General features: G+C 48.0%; 1 protein-coding gene across 1 annotated transcript in view; it reads right to left on the bottom strand.

Moving 5' to 3' along the window:
- The window catches only part of LOC111150555 (patched domain-containing protein 1), a 51,528-nt gene extending 35,452 nt beyond the window's left edge, over positions 1–16,076 (bottom strand). The window contains exon 1 of the mRNA XM_022508045.1: positions 15,726–16,076. Coding sequence (XP_022363753.1) covers positions 15,726–16,076 — 351 coding nt within the window. The remainder of the gene's footprint in view (positions 1–15,725) is intronic.
- Positions 16,077–19,176: the final 3,100 nt, after the last annotated feature.

The raw sequence follows: 19,176 nt of genomic DNA, 5'->3' as shown, positions 1-19,176 counted from the left end.
GGGTCAAAGTAATACTTTAAAAATATCTAAGATGATTAAACATCTTGACCTTTTCAAAGGGAATCCTTTGAATTAAAGCGTGGGTGTGCTTTCTTCACTGCTGCATCCTCTACCATATGCCTGGCAAACAAATGTGCTCAGTAAATACATGTGGTTTGACCTGAACCCTACCTCTCTGCCATGAGGAATTTCATGACATGACTTTCTTCTCTCCTCCTACCTCTTAACCTGGGTTTCCAGTATCCGTCTGACTCCTCTACCTTTGCCTACGTTTTAGATCTGATATTACTCAAGATTCTGTCTCTGGCACTTCTGATTTTTTTCACATTCAAATGCACTCTTCTTAGGCAATGAATTCCACGGCCATGGTTTGGTGTGTCACCTTTATGCTGTCCAATCACAGGTTCACATCAATACCTCGCCTCTCTTCTAGACTCCAGATTTGAATTTCCAGCTGCCTCCTAAAGATTTGCAAATCCATATTATGGCACTATTTCAACTGGTATATATCCAACAGCAGAATCTTTTCCTCCAGATTTTTCTCCCACCTGCTTCCTGTTATGGTTAACAGCATTCTCTTTCTACTTACCCAGGTGGGAAACATCTAGGCCAATGTCACCTTTTCCCCTTTGATTACTCACACATCCAATGAACATCAAGTCCTATTAATTGCACCTCCCGATTTTAGGGACAGTGTTTTCAATGTGTTTTGAAGCATATTAGTTCCTTGGGATGTTAGTAATGGTCACCAAAAAAGTAAAAAGTACCCATGACCAAATAAACTTGAGAAATTCTGAGCTGGACAGAGTTAAATAGATTTCCTCTGAAAGCATTTGATATGCTAATTTGCATTCAGTATGGAGGATCTGATATGGAGATACCATAAACATTGTTTCCCAATGTTATTTTGTCACAGAATCCAGTTGTTGTTGTCATTGTTGTTGTTGTTTTTGCAACATCAAAGGAAAATTTCCTGAAACACATTTTGGAAAATGGTGGTCTAGTCTAGGTCCTTTTTTCTCCTATAGTGATCCTATTCAAAACCTCTTGCTTACAGACTTCAAGCAAAAGTTCTCTGGGTGGAGGAGGGGATCTCCCTATCTCCAACATCTTGCTTTTCCAACTTAACCCCTATACTTCTATAAGAGTTGTCCTTATAAAAATTGAGTCATGACTCTCCCCAGATTATTAAACATCCTGCCACTTCCTTCTGTCCAAGTCATCTGTATACTTACTGATTTTTTGCCTGCTTGCCCTGTCAGTTACTAACAGAGGAATGTTGAAGCCTCCAACTCTAACAATGGGTCTCTTTATCCTTTCAATTCTATCATTTTCTTGCCTCGTGTATTTTAATGCCCTGTTGTAAGATGCATACATGTTTAGGATTTAATGTCTTGGAGAATTGATCCCTTTATCTTTAATGTAATGCCCTCTTTATTCCTAATAATTTTCCTTTTTCCAAAGTCAGCCACATCTGTAATGAATATAGTTATTCCAGCTTTGTTTTGATAGTGTTAACATGGTATAGTTTCCTCTATCCACTTATTCTTAACCTGTCTCAGTCTTTATATTTAAAGTGGGTTTCTTATAGACAAGATAGAGTTGGGTCTTGTTTTTTCTTGGTCTCCTCTGAGTCACTCTGTCTTTTAATTGGCATATTTAACACCATTCACATTTAAAGTAACTACTGATACACTTGCGTTAATATCTACCATAGTTGTAGTTATTCTCTATTTGTTGCATTTGTTCTTTGTTTCTTTTACCCCCTTCATTTTCTGCCTCATCTGGTTTTAATTGAGAATTTTAAGTTATTCCACATTATCTCTTTCCTTGGTATATCAGTTTTACTTCTTTTAAAAAAATTTAGTGGTTGCTGTAGTACTTACAATATATATTTATATCTAAGTTCATCTTCAAATAATACTGTAATGCTTTATGTGTAGTACAGTTGGGTTATAATAGAGTATTTCCAATTCCTCCCTCCTGTCTATGATGACATGGCTGACATTCATTCCACTTAATCTATATGTTATAATCACATAATACATTGTTACTATTATTGCTTTAGACAGTTACCTTTTAGATTAAGAAAAAGAAAACTTAAAAGACTTTATTTCACCTTTTATTCCTTCTCTAACACTCTTCTTTTGCAGATATGAGTTTTTAGATTTTATTTATTTATTTGACATACAGAAATCACAAGTAGGCAGAGAGGCAGGCGGGATGGGGGGAGGGAGTAGCAGGCTCCCCGCTGAGCAGAGAGCCCAATGTGGGCTCCATCCCAGGACCCTGAGATCATGACCTGAGCCGAAGGCAGAGGCTTTAACCCACTGAGCCACCCAGGAGCCCCTAGATATGAGTTTTTGACCCATATAATTTTTCTTCTGCCTGAAGAACAGGCAGGACAGGTCTTTCAGTTTTTGTTTGAGAAATTTTTTCTATCTCCTGCTCTTTGAAGAATAGTTTTGCTGGATATAGAATTTTAGGTTGGTGAGATTTTTTTTTTCTTTCAACTCTTTATAAATATTTCACTCCACTGTCTTCCTACTTGTGTGGTTTCTGATGAGATGTCTGCTATAATTTTTATCTTTGTTACGTTATATGCACAGTGTTCCTTCCCTTGCCCCCCACACCAGGCTTCTTTCAAGATTTCCTCCTTGTTTTTGTTTTTTTCTAGTTTGAATATGATTTGCCCAAGTGTGGCTTTATGGGTATTTATCCTTAGGGTTCTCTGAGCCACCTGGACCTGTAATTTTGTATCCATTAATTTTGGAGAGTTCTTTGCCATTATTACTTCAAATACTTTTTTGGCTGTGTTCCCTCTTCTCCTGTTGACATTCTAATTGTTCATGTATTATAACTTTTGATATTATCCTACAATTCTTTTTTTTTTAAGATTTTTATTTATTTATTTGACAGAGAGAGATCACAAGTTATCCTACAATTCTTTTATGTTCTGGGGAGTTTTCACTCTTGTATCTCTGTCCTTCATAACTTTTGATATTATCCTACAATTCTTTTTTTTTAAGATTTTTATTTATTTATTTGACAGAGAGAGATCACAAGTTATCCTACAATTCTTTTATGTTCTGGGGAGTTTTCACTCTTGTATCTCTGTCCTTCAGTTTGTGAAGTTTCTATTACCTTGTACTCAAGCTCACTGATTCCTTCCTTGGTTGTGTTGAGTCTACTGATGAGTCTATCCGAACCATTCTTTATTCCTGCTACAGTTTCAATTTCTAGCATTTCCTTTTGATTCATCCTGAGGGTTTCCTTCTGTCTACTTACATCATCTATTTGTTCTTAATGCCTATTTTTTCCATTAAAGCCCATAACATATTAATCATAGTTATTTTAAATTTGCTATCTGATAATTCTAACATTTGTGTCATATCTGAGTATGGTACCAGTGTTTCCTTTGTCTCTTTAGACTATATTTTTTTCTTTTGACAACCTCGTTTTCTTTTCCAAAGCTGTTCATGTTTTATCAATTAATACTAACAGAGGTAAACGGGCCTTTACAGTGAGGACTTGCATTACTCTAGGAGTCAGGATGTATTTAATGTTTATTGTGGCTATATGCACCAGAAGTTTCAAATTCCTCAATTGTCACAGTTTTTGTTTATACTGTTGATTTTGGACTTCCCTAAAGTACTCCCTCTCGAGAGAATTTATGTCTTGCAGCTGAAATCTACTATTATTATACTGGAAACTTGTTGATATGGTGGTAAGATTTAGGGAGGGGAAATGCTATATGATAATCTCCTGATGCAATTTCAGTCTTTAATGGGCCTGTGTTTTGGGCAGGACTTTCACAAATATTTCTTCACTGGTATAGTACCCATCCCCCAACATCGTCCTCTGTTTCCTTCCCTGGATGTAGCACTTCCAGTCTATTTCCTTGCAGTCTTGACACATAAGGACTCATTTTCCCCCCACTTAGGTGAGGCAGAAAGGCTGAAGGGGGCTTCCGTGGGAAGGAACCTAGGACAAAATTTCAGAATTGTGCTCTAGCAAAATCCTCTTCTTTACAGAGCAAGCCTTTGTTATGGGGAAGATCAGGTGGATTTCACAGTGATTACTCTTCCACCTCTCCCTGCCAGATCTTCACCTTAGGAATCTGCTGGGGCTTCTGGAGATGAGGCCCAAGAAAATATGAGCCTCCTGATTCCTCCCCCTATAAAGACAGTGGCTGCAGCTCCCAGGAGTCTCTCACTCTCATGCTAGTTCATACTCAGGCTCCATCAATTTATCGAAATACCATTTAAGTGTTTATACTGGAGCCTTCTGCTTCAGGTAAGCAGATTGTGACTACATCTGTATGGATGTGCCTGCTTCTACAGATTTTGGGAAGACAGTTTCCCTGTTCTCTCTTGCGTCCAAGAGAAGTCACTGATTTTCAGGTTGTCTGTTTTTCTTAGTGTAAAGATGGGAGTGACAACTTCCAAACTCTTAACATGTTGAAGCAGAAACTGAAAAGAGGTTAAGTGACTTTGATCAAGGACACGTTAACAGTTCCAGCCTCAAATGTGGAACTTGGGGGCTCTGAAGTTGTTATTCTACTATGCCCAAACCAGTACTTACTGAACTTCACTCCAGCTCTACTTTAACTCTCTTGAACAGCACTGACATCAGACAGTAGCTGAAACTGAACAGTAGCTGTCAGGGCCCTCCCGGCGGATACCTCGCCTCTGGCAACCACAGAGCTGGGTCCTTGCCTCAGAAACTCAACATGCAGCTCCTATTTGTACCCACTGTGCCTTCTGGTTTGATGTAAAAGAAAGTTTCTGCAAAAGCAAATGGCAGGTGACTCTGTATGGGAAGTCTCTGGAAAAAGGAAACTTGGGCAATCACATGGTGATGGTAGCAATAACATCTACAGCGTATGCGTGGGTAGGGGGGCTTTTGTGTCCTCCCCCACCCCTGCTCCATCTCAGACTGTCTTTTCTTATTCTCAGCCCCTTCCCCCCAGACTCCAGCCCCTGCAGACAGGCAGCAGAGCACGCCTTTCTGTCCAATACACTTGCCTTAATTTGAAAACTTAAAAGGTTCCTACTTACAAAGTAGCCTTTATACAACAGCCGTTGCAGCATCATTCAGAATTAACTGCTGAGCAAATACATCTTGCACCTGCTTATAACTGTGGGCTGGGTTCTACAGACAGGGAGACTGTATTTTTGGAACTAGACCTGGCAGCTAATTACTAAGCAACTTTATAGAAGTGGCTCTTGGAGTATGTTCCCTGAACCAACGGGAACAGCATCACCTTGGGAACCTGTTAGGAATGCAAATTATCAGGCCCTAGCTCAGACCTAGAGAATCAGAAACTCGGGTGAGACCCAGAATCTGTGTTGGGACAGACCCTCCAGGGGATACCCCGCTCAAGCTGGAGAGCCCCTTCCTTAGAATATGGAGGCAGTTGGGGTGCCTGGATGGCTCAGTGGGTTAAGCCTCTGCCTTCAGCTCAGGTCATGATCCCAGGGTCCTGGGATCGAGTCCCGCATCGGGCTCTCTGCTCAGCAGGGAGACTGCTTCCCCCTCCCCCTCTGCCTGCTTCTCTGCCTACTTGTGATCTCTGTCTGTCAAATAAATAAATAAATAAATAAATATAGAGGCAGTTAAATGACACTGAGTGGAGCAGCTGGGCGGCTCAGTCATCAAGCATCTGCCTTCAGCTCAAGTCATGATCCCAGCATCCTGGAATCAAGCCCCATATCAGCCTCCCTGCTTAGCTGGAAGCCTGCTTCTCCCTCTGCCTGCTACTCCCACTGCTTGTGTTTCCTTTCTTGCTATCTTTCTCTGTCATAAATAAATAAAATCTAAAAAAAAAACCAGAAATAAATGGCACTGAGTAATAAGTCAGGATATACAAAGATTCCTTGGGTCCACGAAGCATGGTTCTCAAACCAGCAGCAGCAGCCCTGGGAGCTTGTCAGAAGTGCAGGATCTTAGGCCTGCTGTCTCAGACGGACACTGCATCAGAATATGCATGTTAATAAAATTCCCAGGGAATTAGAAAGCATATTCAAATTTGAGAAGAAGTACTAATCCTCACTTACACTGTGGTTAGTTCCATTTGAAGAGTTCAGGCTGTAGAGAACCAGGTAGGCAAGGGAATTTTCTTTGGTGGATTTGATTTTGATCCTAAATAATTATAAATTTCTTTTATAATCCCATAAAAGAAATTTTAGAAAGGGGAAGGTAGGGAAATGCACTGACTTAAATGATTAAAAACCCCAGTCAGCAAAATTTTACATTTCACAGTTTCAAAGGGCTTTACAATTATCACTTTGCCTGGTTCTCCTGATCTCTGGCAATTCTGACGACACCTTTCCCTTTGAAGTGCTTGCAGATCTACTTATGTGGGCAAGATTTCGCAGGGAAACACTGTAGTCATGTAAATTAAGTGAGAGAGGAGAGTTATCAACTGTCTCACCTAGAGAGCTGGAGAATCCCGGTCTGGCATGCTGTGAGGAGTGCTGAAGGGAACACTGAAGTGGGAGCCCACAGCCTCCCAGAGCTTTTAATTCCAAAGACATTTCCCTGGGCAGGAAGTGAAGGCTTCCTTTGAGTGTGAAGCCCTGTCAAGCATGAAGATGAGGTTCTGAACCCCAAGGAAGCACCTCGAGGGGGCAAAATGCAATCCACCCGTCCCCACTGACAGCTCTGCCTGCCCAAGAACTTAGGAGCTGCGTGTTCAGCAGTAGGATGAATTCAGTCTTCTGTTACGACTCAGATGGAGTCATTAAAAACCAACAAATTGCCAATCTGAGTATCAAGAATGGAGACCGTGCACCCATTATGGCCTGCTGGATCAAAGGGAAAAAAATGCTTACATGTGTTGTTTACTCAGTGGACGACGATGGCTCTGGAGGAATTGGCACTTAGGAAGGAATAACAGACATTTTCAAGGCCAAGAGCCATAATGATAACATAACCTCCAGAAGGCTGTGGTTACACAGTGCCGTCATATACCTTATCTCAGTGTGTCCTTACCGTGAGTGGGTGCAGAGGATGCTATTGCGGATGAGGAATCTGCTTCTCACGGAGTGTCAGCAGCTTATTCAAAGTCTCAAAGTTAGGGAAACTGGGACTTGAGCTTCGGCTTCCTTGACTCTAAATCCAGTGTTCTGTTCACAAGGACTAAGTCTGAGCCTTGCTACTCAGCCTGCACTCTACCGCCCAGCAGCATCGCCTGAGAGCTTGTTAGAAATCCAGAGTTGCGGGTCCCACCCCGGGCTGAAGTGGAATCTGTGTTTTCCCAAGGTGTCCAGGTGACTGGCCTCTTAAAGAGTCCAAGAGCAATTCATCTTTTACTCAACATGACCACTGGCCTAGATGCCAAGCCAAAACAAGAATAAAGACAAGAGGCAATGATGGGAACCTCACAAAAGTAAGGTATTGAATGTCACAAAGATTTTTTTGAGTACTTATAATAATGATGCTATAGCAGAGATGCATTTTTTCCCCTTGAGACAATTAGGATTTGGCGCAGCTGTGGTATTTGGCAAAGTTGTGGTGCCCATGGAAAAATGGGCAAAAGAATTTCACTTCCAATGCTGAGAAATTAGCAGTTCTAGTGTGACCAAAATAAATCAACACGGAAGGGAGAGCACATTTTCCATCCTATAAAGCATGAATTGGCAATATTTTATTAACTACCTGCGGCATACTCTAGGTTCTAGGAGAAATTTGGGAATAGGAGACATTGTTCCTGCCCTTGAAGAGCTTATGATCTTATTTAAGAGAGAGTATCAGGTGACAATAGAGCACATTATGTAATAACGGTATAGTTAAGCGTTAAGGAATGTGGACATGACTGAAAGCCAGATAGATTTAAGGGAGGGAAGGAGTCATGAATGTGGGAAGGCCTCGCAAAGTAGGAAGCATGCGAGTTGGACCCAAAGTAAGGAGTGAATGCATTTCTAGGGAGGAGAGCAACTAGTGTCCACATGTGGAGATGGAGCTCTGAGAAGAAGCCTGTGGACTTCTCTTGTATTCATGAAAAGTGGCTGGATCCGGACCACTCACTCCTGGGGGATTGGCATAGAAACCCCCCAGTCCTGGTGGTGTCCAAGCCCTGTTGGGAATCATCTTTACCACCATCCAGTGGCAGAACTAAAAATGAAAATGGGTTTTCAGATTCGAGAATAATGAAACAGCTCTGCTGGATCATTCTTGCCTGTAGCTTCGTGGAGATGCGGTCATGGCCATTTTGTTGAGTGAAAGGATGAACATGGCCTAGGAATGGGAGCCCTGAGCTCCGAGACGTGTAACCCTAGATGGGCTAAGACCCTTGGGGCAGACAGCCGCTGTCAGGGCCCCACTTGCACGCTCTCAGCTCCCCCTTCCCTCTGCATGCCAAGTCCTCTTACTGTAAACACCTGCAGCTCTTTGCCTGAGGCTTTCATAAAGCAACAAGGAGAATTCTGATTCTAGGGGGCACAGACAGCATCTGGAACTGTCGGGCTCATTTAGTGCCCCCAGATGCAGCTGGACCAACTGATGATGGCTGGAGAATTGGGGAATAAATATCTGGCGTCTTCACCCACCAGTGGGGTAACTTGGACATGTGTTCTACAGTGTCTCTCACACATCCCCAGACACACTGAGCCCCAGGTGCCCGCAGTGGACCCCTGGCTCCCCTGACTGGCTGCCCGCCACTCCCTTGTTTCATGTCCCCACTTTCTTACTGGGATTTTTGGATATCACCTCCCAAGTTAACCACTTGCATGGAAATCCTCCTCTCGACTATACTTGGAACCCACAAGTCAAACTTAAAGTGTAAGACCTAACAATGGGGATCTTTCAAAATACCAGAAACAATATTCTCAGGAGGATTTCTTCAAGAGCAAGAAGATAAAAATAGCTTCCCTCATCCCTCATTGCATCCTTTTGTTCAAAATATGAATTCTGAAGTTGAAGACATGGCATATTATTCAGGGCTTCCCGTATGAAATAACAACCTGTGTTGATTTCCCCCCCCCTTTTTTTTTTCATCTTCTAAAGGTTAGAGATTACTCACCTCCCCTGCTGGTCATTAAATCAGTCTGGCAGGAGTCCTCGGAAGTTCTGCGGCCTTCCGGGCCTGTGGCAGCGGCACAGGCAGCATGGCAGACAGGCCTGCTTGCTGAGATGTGCCGCCGAGCAGCTGACTTCAAAGGGCTGCTTCGAGCCTATCTCAAGTATCACTTGGGGCTCACACTGAGCCCCAAAGCCAGGTACCAGATGGCGCATCTCACAAAGTCAGAGTTGATCACGTTCCCTGGTCCCTTGTGCCTTCCTGGCTCCCGTGCAGGGGGAGGAGGGGATGCTGTGCCCTCTCAGGCAGGAAACAGACAGCTTCTTTTAGCTTCCTTCTCCTTCTCTTAGTGGAAGGAGTCACCCCTTAAAGGCTCAGCTGTTCTTTCTGTGAGGTTTGTAAGTCTGGTGACTCCTGAGAGGTTCTGTTTTTGTGTGAATTTTTTAGGATCACGCTTCTCTCACTCTAATAGGCATCTATCAAGATACTATGTGGCATCAAGAAGGTGGGCTTCCTCTCCCGCTACAGCTTTATTTGTACATTTCAGTGTGAATGAACAGTTTACCCAAATTTGCGCCCAGTGCTTATCTGCCTGGGGAGGTAAGAGATTGCTCCCCAAATCTAAAGGAGACAATCCGGGCGAACATTCAAGGCTACTACTCACGCCATGGAAGTGTGTTTAGAAGGCAGACCGCCCTAGAAGGATACAGTGCTTGGATCACTGGGATGCACCTCCTGTGAGAGGAAAGGAGAGTGAAGAGTCATTTCAGTCTCTCCTTAATTTTCCCCTAGTGCCCAAATAAAGGGCAAAAGGCATGTGGCTGGCCCAGGAGCTCCACACACACTACCCGTTCAGGCTCGGACTCCATCTTTTCTCAGAGTACCTGCCACTCACAGAGCTCACAGAGTGCTCCAATGGCCATGGCACCTGTCACCAGAAAAAGCACCTTGAGATGCTAAGAGCAGATTCCAGTGTCAGCATTGGCAGAGGTGACCTTTAAGGCGGCCTCCAAACCCAGGGGCCTTTGGTCCACTGTTCCTTGGATACAAGCTCGCTCTTTTCTCATTTTGTGTTCCGAAAAGCCAAGCACTTGGACCAGGCAACAAAGCACTGCTCCCTGCCTCCTCAGGAGGTCACCGCTCCAGGGGGTGGGGGTTGGGGGTGGGGGGTGCTTACACGCTGTCAGGAGGAGCCCCTCCTAGTGCACTAGGACCACTGCTACAGCTCGCCCATCCAGCCTGCCAGCCAGGGCCACTCAGACAGGTCTCAAGGCCAGGGTCAATGGAGCAGCTTTGCCATTTGGGCGGCTCTTGGCTTTAGACCATAAAGAACAGAGGTGTGAGGGAGAGCAAGGAAACAGCATCTTGGGGAAGATAACACTGGAGAATCTGATCTCTGCCCGACCGCGCCTGAAAGCATCTCCTCAAGAGGTCCTAGTATTTGTCTCCAGCCGATGTTCTGTAAGACGTAAACTTCTCTTTGGCAGTTTTACATTTGACGTAATCCGTGCAGCAGAAAAAACTTAAACCCTAACAAAGCCAGAGAAACACGGAGGAACCCCTTCAAGCAGTGTTTGGGGCCGGATAATTCTCTGCTATGGGGTGCAGCCTTGTGTGTGCGGGATGTTTAACAGCATCCCTGACTTCCACCCACCGGATGCCCACAGCAGCCCCCTCCCCCCAATCGTGACAGTGAAAAATGTGTCCAACCGTTGTTAAGTGTTCCCTGGGGAGCCAAACTACCCCTGGGTGAGAACAGCTGCCTTCCACGTGACTTAACAGTATTCACTTCTGGAAATTGCTCCAGTAAAGGGGTTTGGAAGACAGTACAGGAACTTCTCGATGTAAAGAACCACAGAGTAAATAGTTTAAGGCTTTGAGAGCCATATGCCATCTCTGCCTCATATTCTTTGTTTTTGTTTTGTTTTGTTACAATATTTAAAAAATATAAAAACGCCTTCTTGTGGAGCATAAGGAATAACATGGAGGGCATAGGGAGAAGGAGAGGAGAAGTGAGTTCGGGGAAATTGGAGGGGGAGAGGAACCATGAGAGACTGTGGACTCTGAGAAACAAACTGAGGGTTTTGGAGGGGAGAGGGGTGGGGGGTTGGGTGAGCCTGGTGGTGGGTATTAAGGAGGGCATGGACTGCATAGGGCACTGGGTGTGGTGCATAAATTTTGGAACACTGAAAAGAATTAAATTAAATTAAATTAAATTAAAAAAAAACCTCCTTCTGAACTCAAAAGTCAGCTGGAATTGGCCCATCCTTAGACTGTAGAGAGAGGAACAATGGCTCTTCCTGTAGTGACTACTAGTGCTGAGACAGTATTTGAAGACAACTGGAATCTGGGTCTAGCTTCCAGGTCTTCATGACCCCAAGCGAGCAGTTCTGCTGCTCTTCTTGGAAAGCTTGAATTAATTAATTCCAAGTTAAATGCTGTTAATCTCGTTTTGCGACTTAGTTCTATTTAATGTATTTAAACGTAAAAAGTTTTTTTTTAATTGAAACTCAATATTTGAATTTAATAAGATTCCTCCATAAGCGGAAGAATGTCTGCATAATGAGGATATGTCCTTCCATTGGTTTGGAATAAAATATCCTAGGAGGTTCCTTCGAAGAAGAAGAAGTTGTACAAAGGAAATGCCCCCACACAATTTGAAAACTGACATACGTTTTAATAGGACTACAGAGGTTATCAAGGAAAGAAGAAGGGTATTATGGAAAAAGAGAAGCCTAGAAACTGCAAAAATAAAAACAAGTCATTTTGAAAATACATTTCAAGGTAGTTTCTATGGAGTCTTCTTAGCCATCACATAAATGTCTGAATGAACTAAGGCAGGTCCATTTGACAAGTACTGAGGGTTCACAATGTGCCAGGGACTGTGTGAGGCACTGGAGTTGAATCTCCCCGGACAGTGAACTGTGCTCAGATAGGAAATAGCTTCATCCAATCATCCAGAGATTATGCCAGTAAAACATTTTATCTTTCTGTCTTTGTGTATTGTTACTTCCAAGTATCTTATGCTTTACTTTGGGCATTTAGAGTTTCTCTATGGGGATTTTCACTGACGCCAGACAGAATCGGTCAAGAAAATGTCCTCACCATCCAGTTACCACTGCTAAGATGACACTGGGAGATGGGAATGAGACTTTAGTTAAGTATACTTCATTTGGATTTAAAAAATGTACATTTTAATCATTCAAGTAGTTTATCATATGGGAGGCAGTACATTGTCGTGAAGAGTACTGGACCGGGAATCAAAAACCCGTCCTGTCCTGTTTCTGTCCTTGTCTTCTTTCTGTGGACAATTCAGTGAATTTGTAAGGAGCAGATTTCTCCTCTGTAAAATGGGATCACAGCACTTTTACCCTGAGGTTTTTGCTCTATTTAAATGTACTGTGCGTTTCTAACATACAGAGTGATATAAAGGTGATATTATTATTGTAAGGACTGTGCTAAGTTGGTTCTTCATTCTACCGATGACTCTGGGATAAATCAAGTAGTGTCTTGGTCACAGCCTAGATCAATTACCAACAAGACCTTCTTACCCTTCATTTTTGGTGATCAAGAACAAACAGATTTATAAAAGCTCATGAGGCGCTACTCTGAAATTTGCTCTGAGATGAACATCCTGGATTTTCTGTTAAAATATAATAGTGAGCTAAATTTAATCTTCTAGTGAAATGAAGACTTTTAGAGGTGTCCAGAAATTAGTGGTTGATCCTTTACTAGCAATATCAGGTCCCACCCCCCCCTTCACCCCACATCACCTCTTTGCCTCACAGACCTCAGAGGAAATCATTGCTAGGGACAGTCACCCCTCTCATAGTTTGGGGTGGAAATCTATGCTGCACAGTCTGAGCATGGCAACCATGTCACCTGCACAAATTTGAGAAAGCTTCTCCAAATAAGATCAGTTTAGATTTTTTTCTTGCTGATACTCTCAGTTGTATTTCAAAAAAATCAACCTGGACTTGTACTTTTTGTCATCATCCTTTCCCATTCTATTTTTGCTCAGAAAGTAGCTGGACTAATATCCCAATGATCTCCTTCATAAAATGGGTCCAACCACAGAGAACCATGAGGAGTAAAGGACACAGCCCTGCAAGGTACTTCCTCTGGTTTCATAATGGGGCCTGAGAAAGCCTTCATAAAACCCTGCTTATGTTTTGTTCACTTTGTTTCAAATGCGATGCCATCGAATAGGCAGGAGCTGGATGGTGCTGTATATAATGTTAGCTGTCAGGGCTACCCTTCATGCCAGCAGCGAAGTATCAGAATAACACTAGAAAGGTCAGAAACAGTGATTCTTTGACTCTTAACACCTTTTGTAAAGGACACATCTTCATCTCATGGAAAGAAAGACAGATGACAATAAGTGATCGTTCCCCCACTTCATATTACCATGACTATTGGAGGTCCATTTTTCTGTCCCCCACCTCCAAACTGTCCAGATATAGGAGGAGTTAGATGTAGAAAGAAAAAAATGGATATATAAAATTGAGGCAATTCCCTCAGTTTTCTAGGTTTCAGTTTTTATAAACTGTATGAATTCATTTGACCAGAGAGCCATCAGCTTGAAATGGCTTCTGACCACTATTTGACTTCGTTCTGATTTTCCCCAGACACCTAGCACATGAAAAACCATCTTGAATCCGAAAACAATTTACTGACAAGACCGCTGTCCTTTCAAGTTGCCCTTTAGCCATGGAGGCAAAGACAGCCTCCCTCTTTCTCTCCAGTACCAACTTTCTCTGATAATACGGTTTTGTGTCCTGAACAGATCAAAATCAAATAGGAGAGAAACAATCCTGTTGAAAAGAGGTCTGATGTGCCTGTTGATGTCTCATTAACCTTGAGAGTGAATGTAACTGGTGACTGCCTGTCACAGTGGCGTGATGGTTTGTTGGGGGTGGGGGGGAAGCCAGTGGAAACATCACCTTGGGGGGAAAAATACAAAGAGAAACATCATTTAGTCGATCATCTATCAAAATATAGGGCAGCTTTCCAGCTTCAGGACTGGCTAAATTATAGTTTCCTTAAGCCAGCGATGAAACTACTACGTGTTTTCTTGGGAAAGCATTTGGGGCAGTATTTTTCTGTGTGTCAGAATATGTTCACTGAAGTATCGGGACCAAAAAACAAAACAAAACAAAACAACCTCACTTCGATATTGGAAACATAATCATGAGAAAATCAAATATTTCCAGACCACTGTCACTAAGGTTCTGTGATGATGTGTATGCCATTTAAAATATCATAAGCCATCCAACGTGGGAAGGTCCTAATTCTACTGGGTCCCTGGTCGGGTTCCCCTCATTACTAATTGCCGGTAGGTAACACATCAACAGAGAGAGGGAGGGAAATAACATAGGAAAATTAGTGGGTCTCCAGGGATATAGAGGGTTACCTGTAGAGGGAAAGAAGAGAGAGTTCCCCAGGTTCACTGGCTGACTCCCAGTGGCATAAGAGGACTAGAAATCTAACTGGCTTCTTCTAATCCCCGATCTGGACCAGAGACCCTCACAAAACCAGCCCTTTTCGTGCCTCTGCCCCAGGGCTCCAGCTGGGACTGGTTGTCGTCACCCTCCGCCCAGGGGCACCTTAAGTAAACAAGCCCCACAATTCCCACCAGGGACTTGGATGGAACATCCTCACCTATTTTTGCTTTTCTTTCTGAAGGTCTCCACTTTTCCATCTCTAGTCCTCACTCCTCTGCTTTTCTTAGGAACTTCCTGAAAGTTATCACCATTAACCTCACTTTTCACATCAAATTTCCACCTCGGGTTGACGGCACAACCTGTTTCCACAAGTGTCACCCTCTAACCAGCTGCTAGATTTCCTGTGCTCTTCTCAGCGCCACACAACCTGGCTTCTGTCCTCACCCTTTTGGCTCTGCCCCTCACCCTCACACCCAGATGCACCCAAAGAAAAGTCGATTAATCGAATCCCTGTTTTCCCAAAGAAGTTTTTGCATTTCGGAAGAGGGGAGCTACTGTGCAAGACAAAATATCTGCGAATGACAGACCTCCTTTCCTACCCAGGAAGACAGAGATGGCCACCTCGCTCTGGGGAGAGGGCAGCAGGGCAGCCCCGCGTCTTCGCCAGGGACCACACTTATTCCTGGGTGGGTAGGAGGCATTTTCCTCACCATCCCGCCTCTCTTTCCTTTGCCCCCTCCCGGGCCCTCCGGGCAGCCTTTCTGAAATCACTCCAGAGGTCAGAGGAAGAGAGTAAAGAATGGGGACAGGGGAGAGGGGTCTCTGAATACCGCCCCCCCCCCCAAGCGTAATATTTTGTTTTCAAGTACCAGGACTTTCTAGAATGTCTTCTCTTGTTCTGCTCCTTCTTGGCCCAGTTACCCCCAAGCCTCCCTATCCCCAAGACCACTGCGACCAAAACAAGCGCACCGACCACAGTACCGTGGCTGCCGCCGCCCCAACTGTTGCAGCAGCTGCCGGGGTGGCGGCGACAGCGGCCAGGGCAGGGCAGGGCAGGGCCCGGACCCGGACGCGGACGCTCCCCGCCAGGAGGCTAGGAGGCTCCGGGCGGCCTCCGAGGGGCGCGCGGTGCAGGGGAGCCCCTGCGGCAGCCGCCTGGGATGGGAGAGGCGGCGCTCTCAGACCGGACCCCCGCGCAGAGCTAGCCCAGCCGCGGCAGCGGCGCCGGCGGAGGCTGCCCGCGCCCGCCCCCCTCTCACCTTTAAGATCAGGTCGGTGTGATGCTGGTCCAGCATGTTGGCTTTCTGGAAGGAGGTGACGATGACCCGGCCGTAGCGCCCGGGGGTCTGCAGGTCCGAGTAGAGTCGGTGCTTGGAGCGGTTGACCGGGAAGAGGCTGTTGACGAGGTTGCGCTCGATCTTGGCGAGGCTGTGCTGGGGCGCCAGCAGGTGCTCCACGCTCTCCTCGACCTGGTAGCGGCTGAAGCTGGCGCCGAGCAGGATGGAGATGAGCACGGGCGCCGAGGCGAAGAAAACCGGGTGACTGGCAATGAAGTGGCCGAGCCGGGAGAAACACGTCCTCAAGCCCCTGTGCAGAACCTGCCGCAGCATCCTAGAGCAGAGCGGGCGCGGGAGGAGGGCGAGGCGCACGCTCGGCGCGGGCTCGGGCGGCGGCGGCGGCGGCGGCGGCGGTGGTGGCGCCCGCGGCGGCGACGGCGGCGGCGGCGGCGGCGGCGGAGGCGAGACCCGGAGCTCTCCCGGAGCCGCGGCACCACCATCGGGGAGTCCCGCGCCGCGCCTCGGGAGGGTCCCCTCGGGCCGGAGACACGCCCTCCTGCCCGCGGCCGCGCCGGCCCAGAGAGCCCTCCAGCCTGGCGGCCTCCGCGCCGCCCCCACCCCGCCCTACCCCGTGCGCCCTCCCCACCCCCCGCCGCCTCCCAGCCCGAGGGGCTCCGCGCGGCGGGGCCGCGTCCCGGCTCAGCGCGGGAGGGGCCCGGAGCATCCCCCGCGGCGCGTCATGACCCCACTCACCCGACCCCCAAGGCCAACGACGGGGTGGCGCGGGGAGCGGCGGCGGCGCTATCTCGGGGAGACTCTGCGCGCCAGCCTAGGAACACGAGGACGGAGAATTCCAGGCTACACCCAGTCCCCTCCCCTGCCCGCGCTCCCCTCCCCCGGCCCGGCCCGCCTTGCACGCCCTCCCCTCCCCTGTCCTCCTCCGGGGAGACCCAGAGATGAATAAAGAAATGGCCCCGATTTTCCAAACAAAAAGTAAAGAGTTCTCCCGGGGGGCGTCGGGTGGACCCGCTCAGAGCCAAGTACCCCCAGAGGCGGAAAGGAGGAGGCTGAAGACTGCGTGCGCCCGGGCTCTCGCCAGGCTCAGGTGGTGGCGCGCACTGGCTGGTGCGGAGAGGGGGTGGGGAGCGAAGACGCTCGAACGTGGAAATCACGCCTCCTCTCAAGTAAGAGCCATTTCAATTATCCCCAACACTGCAGCTGCCGCGGGACCACGGGGTCCAAGTGTGCGTCTGGGGCACGTCCACCCAAAAGGCGTCTGGGGAGACTCTTTCTTCTCGCCCTTATTTAGGGTCGCTCCAGAGTGTATTGGGGCTGGGCAGTTCTGCTGTGCGCCCCTCAACCTGCGCGCCCACCGCGGCCCCCAATAGCAAAAGTGCGGGTCCTGATGGTCAGTCGGTGGAGCTCCCGGACTCCTGGCCCTCCGCCCTGCCTCCTCCTCCTCCCTCTGTCGTCACAGGCGGGTCTGGGGGACCTGGTGGCGGCGGGGCTGGAGCAGGCGCCCCTGCGGGCGGGCGTAGAGTGTTTGTGAACCGGGAATCCGTAGCGTTACTCCCCTTCTCTCCAACACTCCGCCCTCTCATTCTCAAAGACGCAAGCGTGGGAGTGGGGGACACCTTATCTCAGACCTGGAGAGATACTGGTCTCCGAGCATGCCGAGCCGCAGGGGGCGCGGGGGAGCCCGGGGGGCGCCGACGTCTCGGCAAAGTTGGGCGTGTGCGTGTGCGCGCCAGCCTTGAGCTACCAGGCAGCCACTATGGTTCCCCTCGCACTCCCCCTCCAGAGAATTTCCCGGGAAGGCGGGCGCCGGCTTGGGGCCGGGGATAGACCTGCGGCGGCGGCGGGAACGGCCACGCACAGGTACAATTTAGCGCGTTTCGTTGTGCGCTCTAAGCCCCGGGGTGCATCCATTGCAACTCAAACCGAGCCGGATCTCGGAGTCTGGGCCACTGAGGCGCTCGGTCCGGCTAAGGGGGGTGGGGACCGGTGCGCGGTGAGGGGGTCCCAAGGTTTTGCGCTGGTAACGCTCGGTTTTTCCGTTCCACGCCTCCTGTCCCTCCCGCTTGGCTTCCCAGTGCCAAAGGTCAAAGAAGAGGCGGTGGCGACTGGAGGCGCGGTCCCTGGAGTGTAGTCCGCACTATGGAGCGTGGACAAGCATACTGAAGAAGAAGGAAGACGGAATAGGGAGAGGAGGAGGAGGACTGGAAGGAGGAGGAGAGAAGAGGAGAGGGAGAGAGAAATGGGTGGGAGAATGCGATTCAGGGAGGTATTCCCCTAACGTTCCCATTCCAGACTCCCCAATGCCAAACGGCCCTTCACTTCTCAAACTGAACTTGGGAACTTGCCTGTTAGAAACAGGAAGTCTTGGGCTGGGAAAGCCGCCGTTTTTGGTTTCTCTCCTCCCTTCCCCCACACCAGACCCTCCTTTCTACATTCCCTCATCAGCACCTGCAACTGCTGCGCTGCCCACCCCGGGGGCGCACCCGCTCTGCTCTGTCTGCTCCCTAGGTCCTTCTACCCATCTGTACTCCAGTCCACTTTCTCTCCTCACCCTTGTATTCCCCACACCGATCTCCGTTTCCAGAGGCTCCCCCGGGCGCCTAGGTTCAAACAGCAGCTTCCAGTCAACACCTCCCCCACCCCCGCCCCAGTACCGACGTCCCGGGGAGGGACACGTTGGGAGGGGCTAGAAATCCCCCTGCAACACTACCCTTGTGCCCTTCCCCCAGCACCGTAATTTCTGCTTGAGGAGACGCCGCTGCTCTGCAGCGCTTTGCTGATTCACGATGATCGCGGAGGGAAAAGCCTCTTTGACTTGTGCCCCTGCAGCTGGCGAGGCAAGAGCAAGTGGCTGCGAGGGCACACGCTTTGGGAAACCACCCACCACTGCGCAGCCGAGGTGCTAAATGGCAGGGTGGATGCCCTGCGTGGCTCTCAGCCGGGGCAGAAGGAAAGGCGGAAAGGGCGGGGGGGGGGGCGGTGCGGCAACAGTGGGAAATACTGCGAGCCCAGTTCTTTGCCGCTGAGCGGGCGGCAGCTGGTGGGTGGGCACCTCTCTGGAGGCCTGAAGTCGGTCTTGGCGCGGGGAGCGAACAGGGATGTTTCATATGCCCTGGTGCCAGCGCAGCGACGAAAGTAAGAGAAGGGAAACCAACCGACAGGTCTCCTTGGGAGCCTTTAACATTTTGGCGAAGCTCTTTTGGTTCTGAAGTCTTTGTCCTTCCAAATGGTTCCCTCCTAAGCTTGGTTCACTCCGGTCCCTAGAATTTTCGGCCTTTTAATGTGAGCGCTCACGCAGGCTGAAGAGTAGGCATCCCCTTTCTCAGCGCCTGGGCTGAATCTTAGAGCGGGGGAAGCCCAGCGTTGCTGAGCTGGCCGGGGAGGGCGAAGGGCGGGCGGGTATGTTGTTCTCCCG

This window comes from Enhydra lutris, unplaced genomic scaffold (genome assembly GCF_002288905.1).
Source record: "Enhydra lutris kenyoni isolate GAN:26980312 unplaced genomic scaffold, ASM228890v2 scaffoldscaffold23, whole genome shotgun sequence".
NCBI lineage: Eukaryota > Metazoa > Chordata > Mammalia > Carnivora > Mustelidae > Enhydra > Enhydra lutris.
The sequence above is the reverse complement of the archived record's forward strand: the minus strand, read 5'-3'. Positions and strand labels throughout refer to the sequence as shown.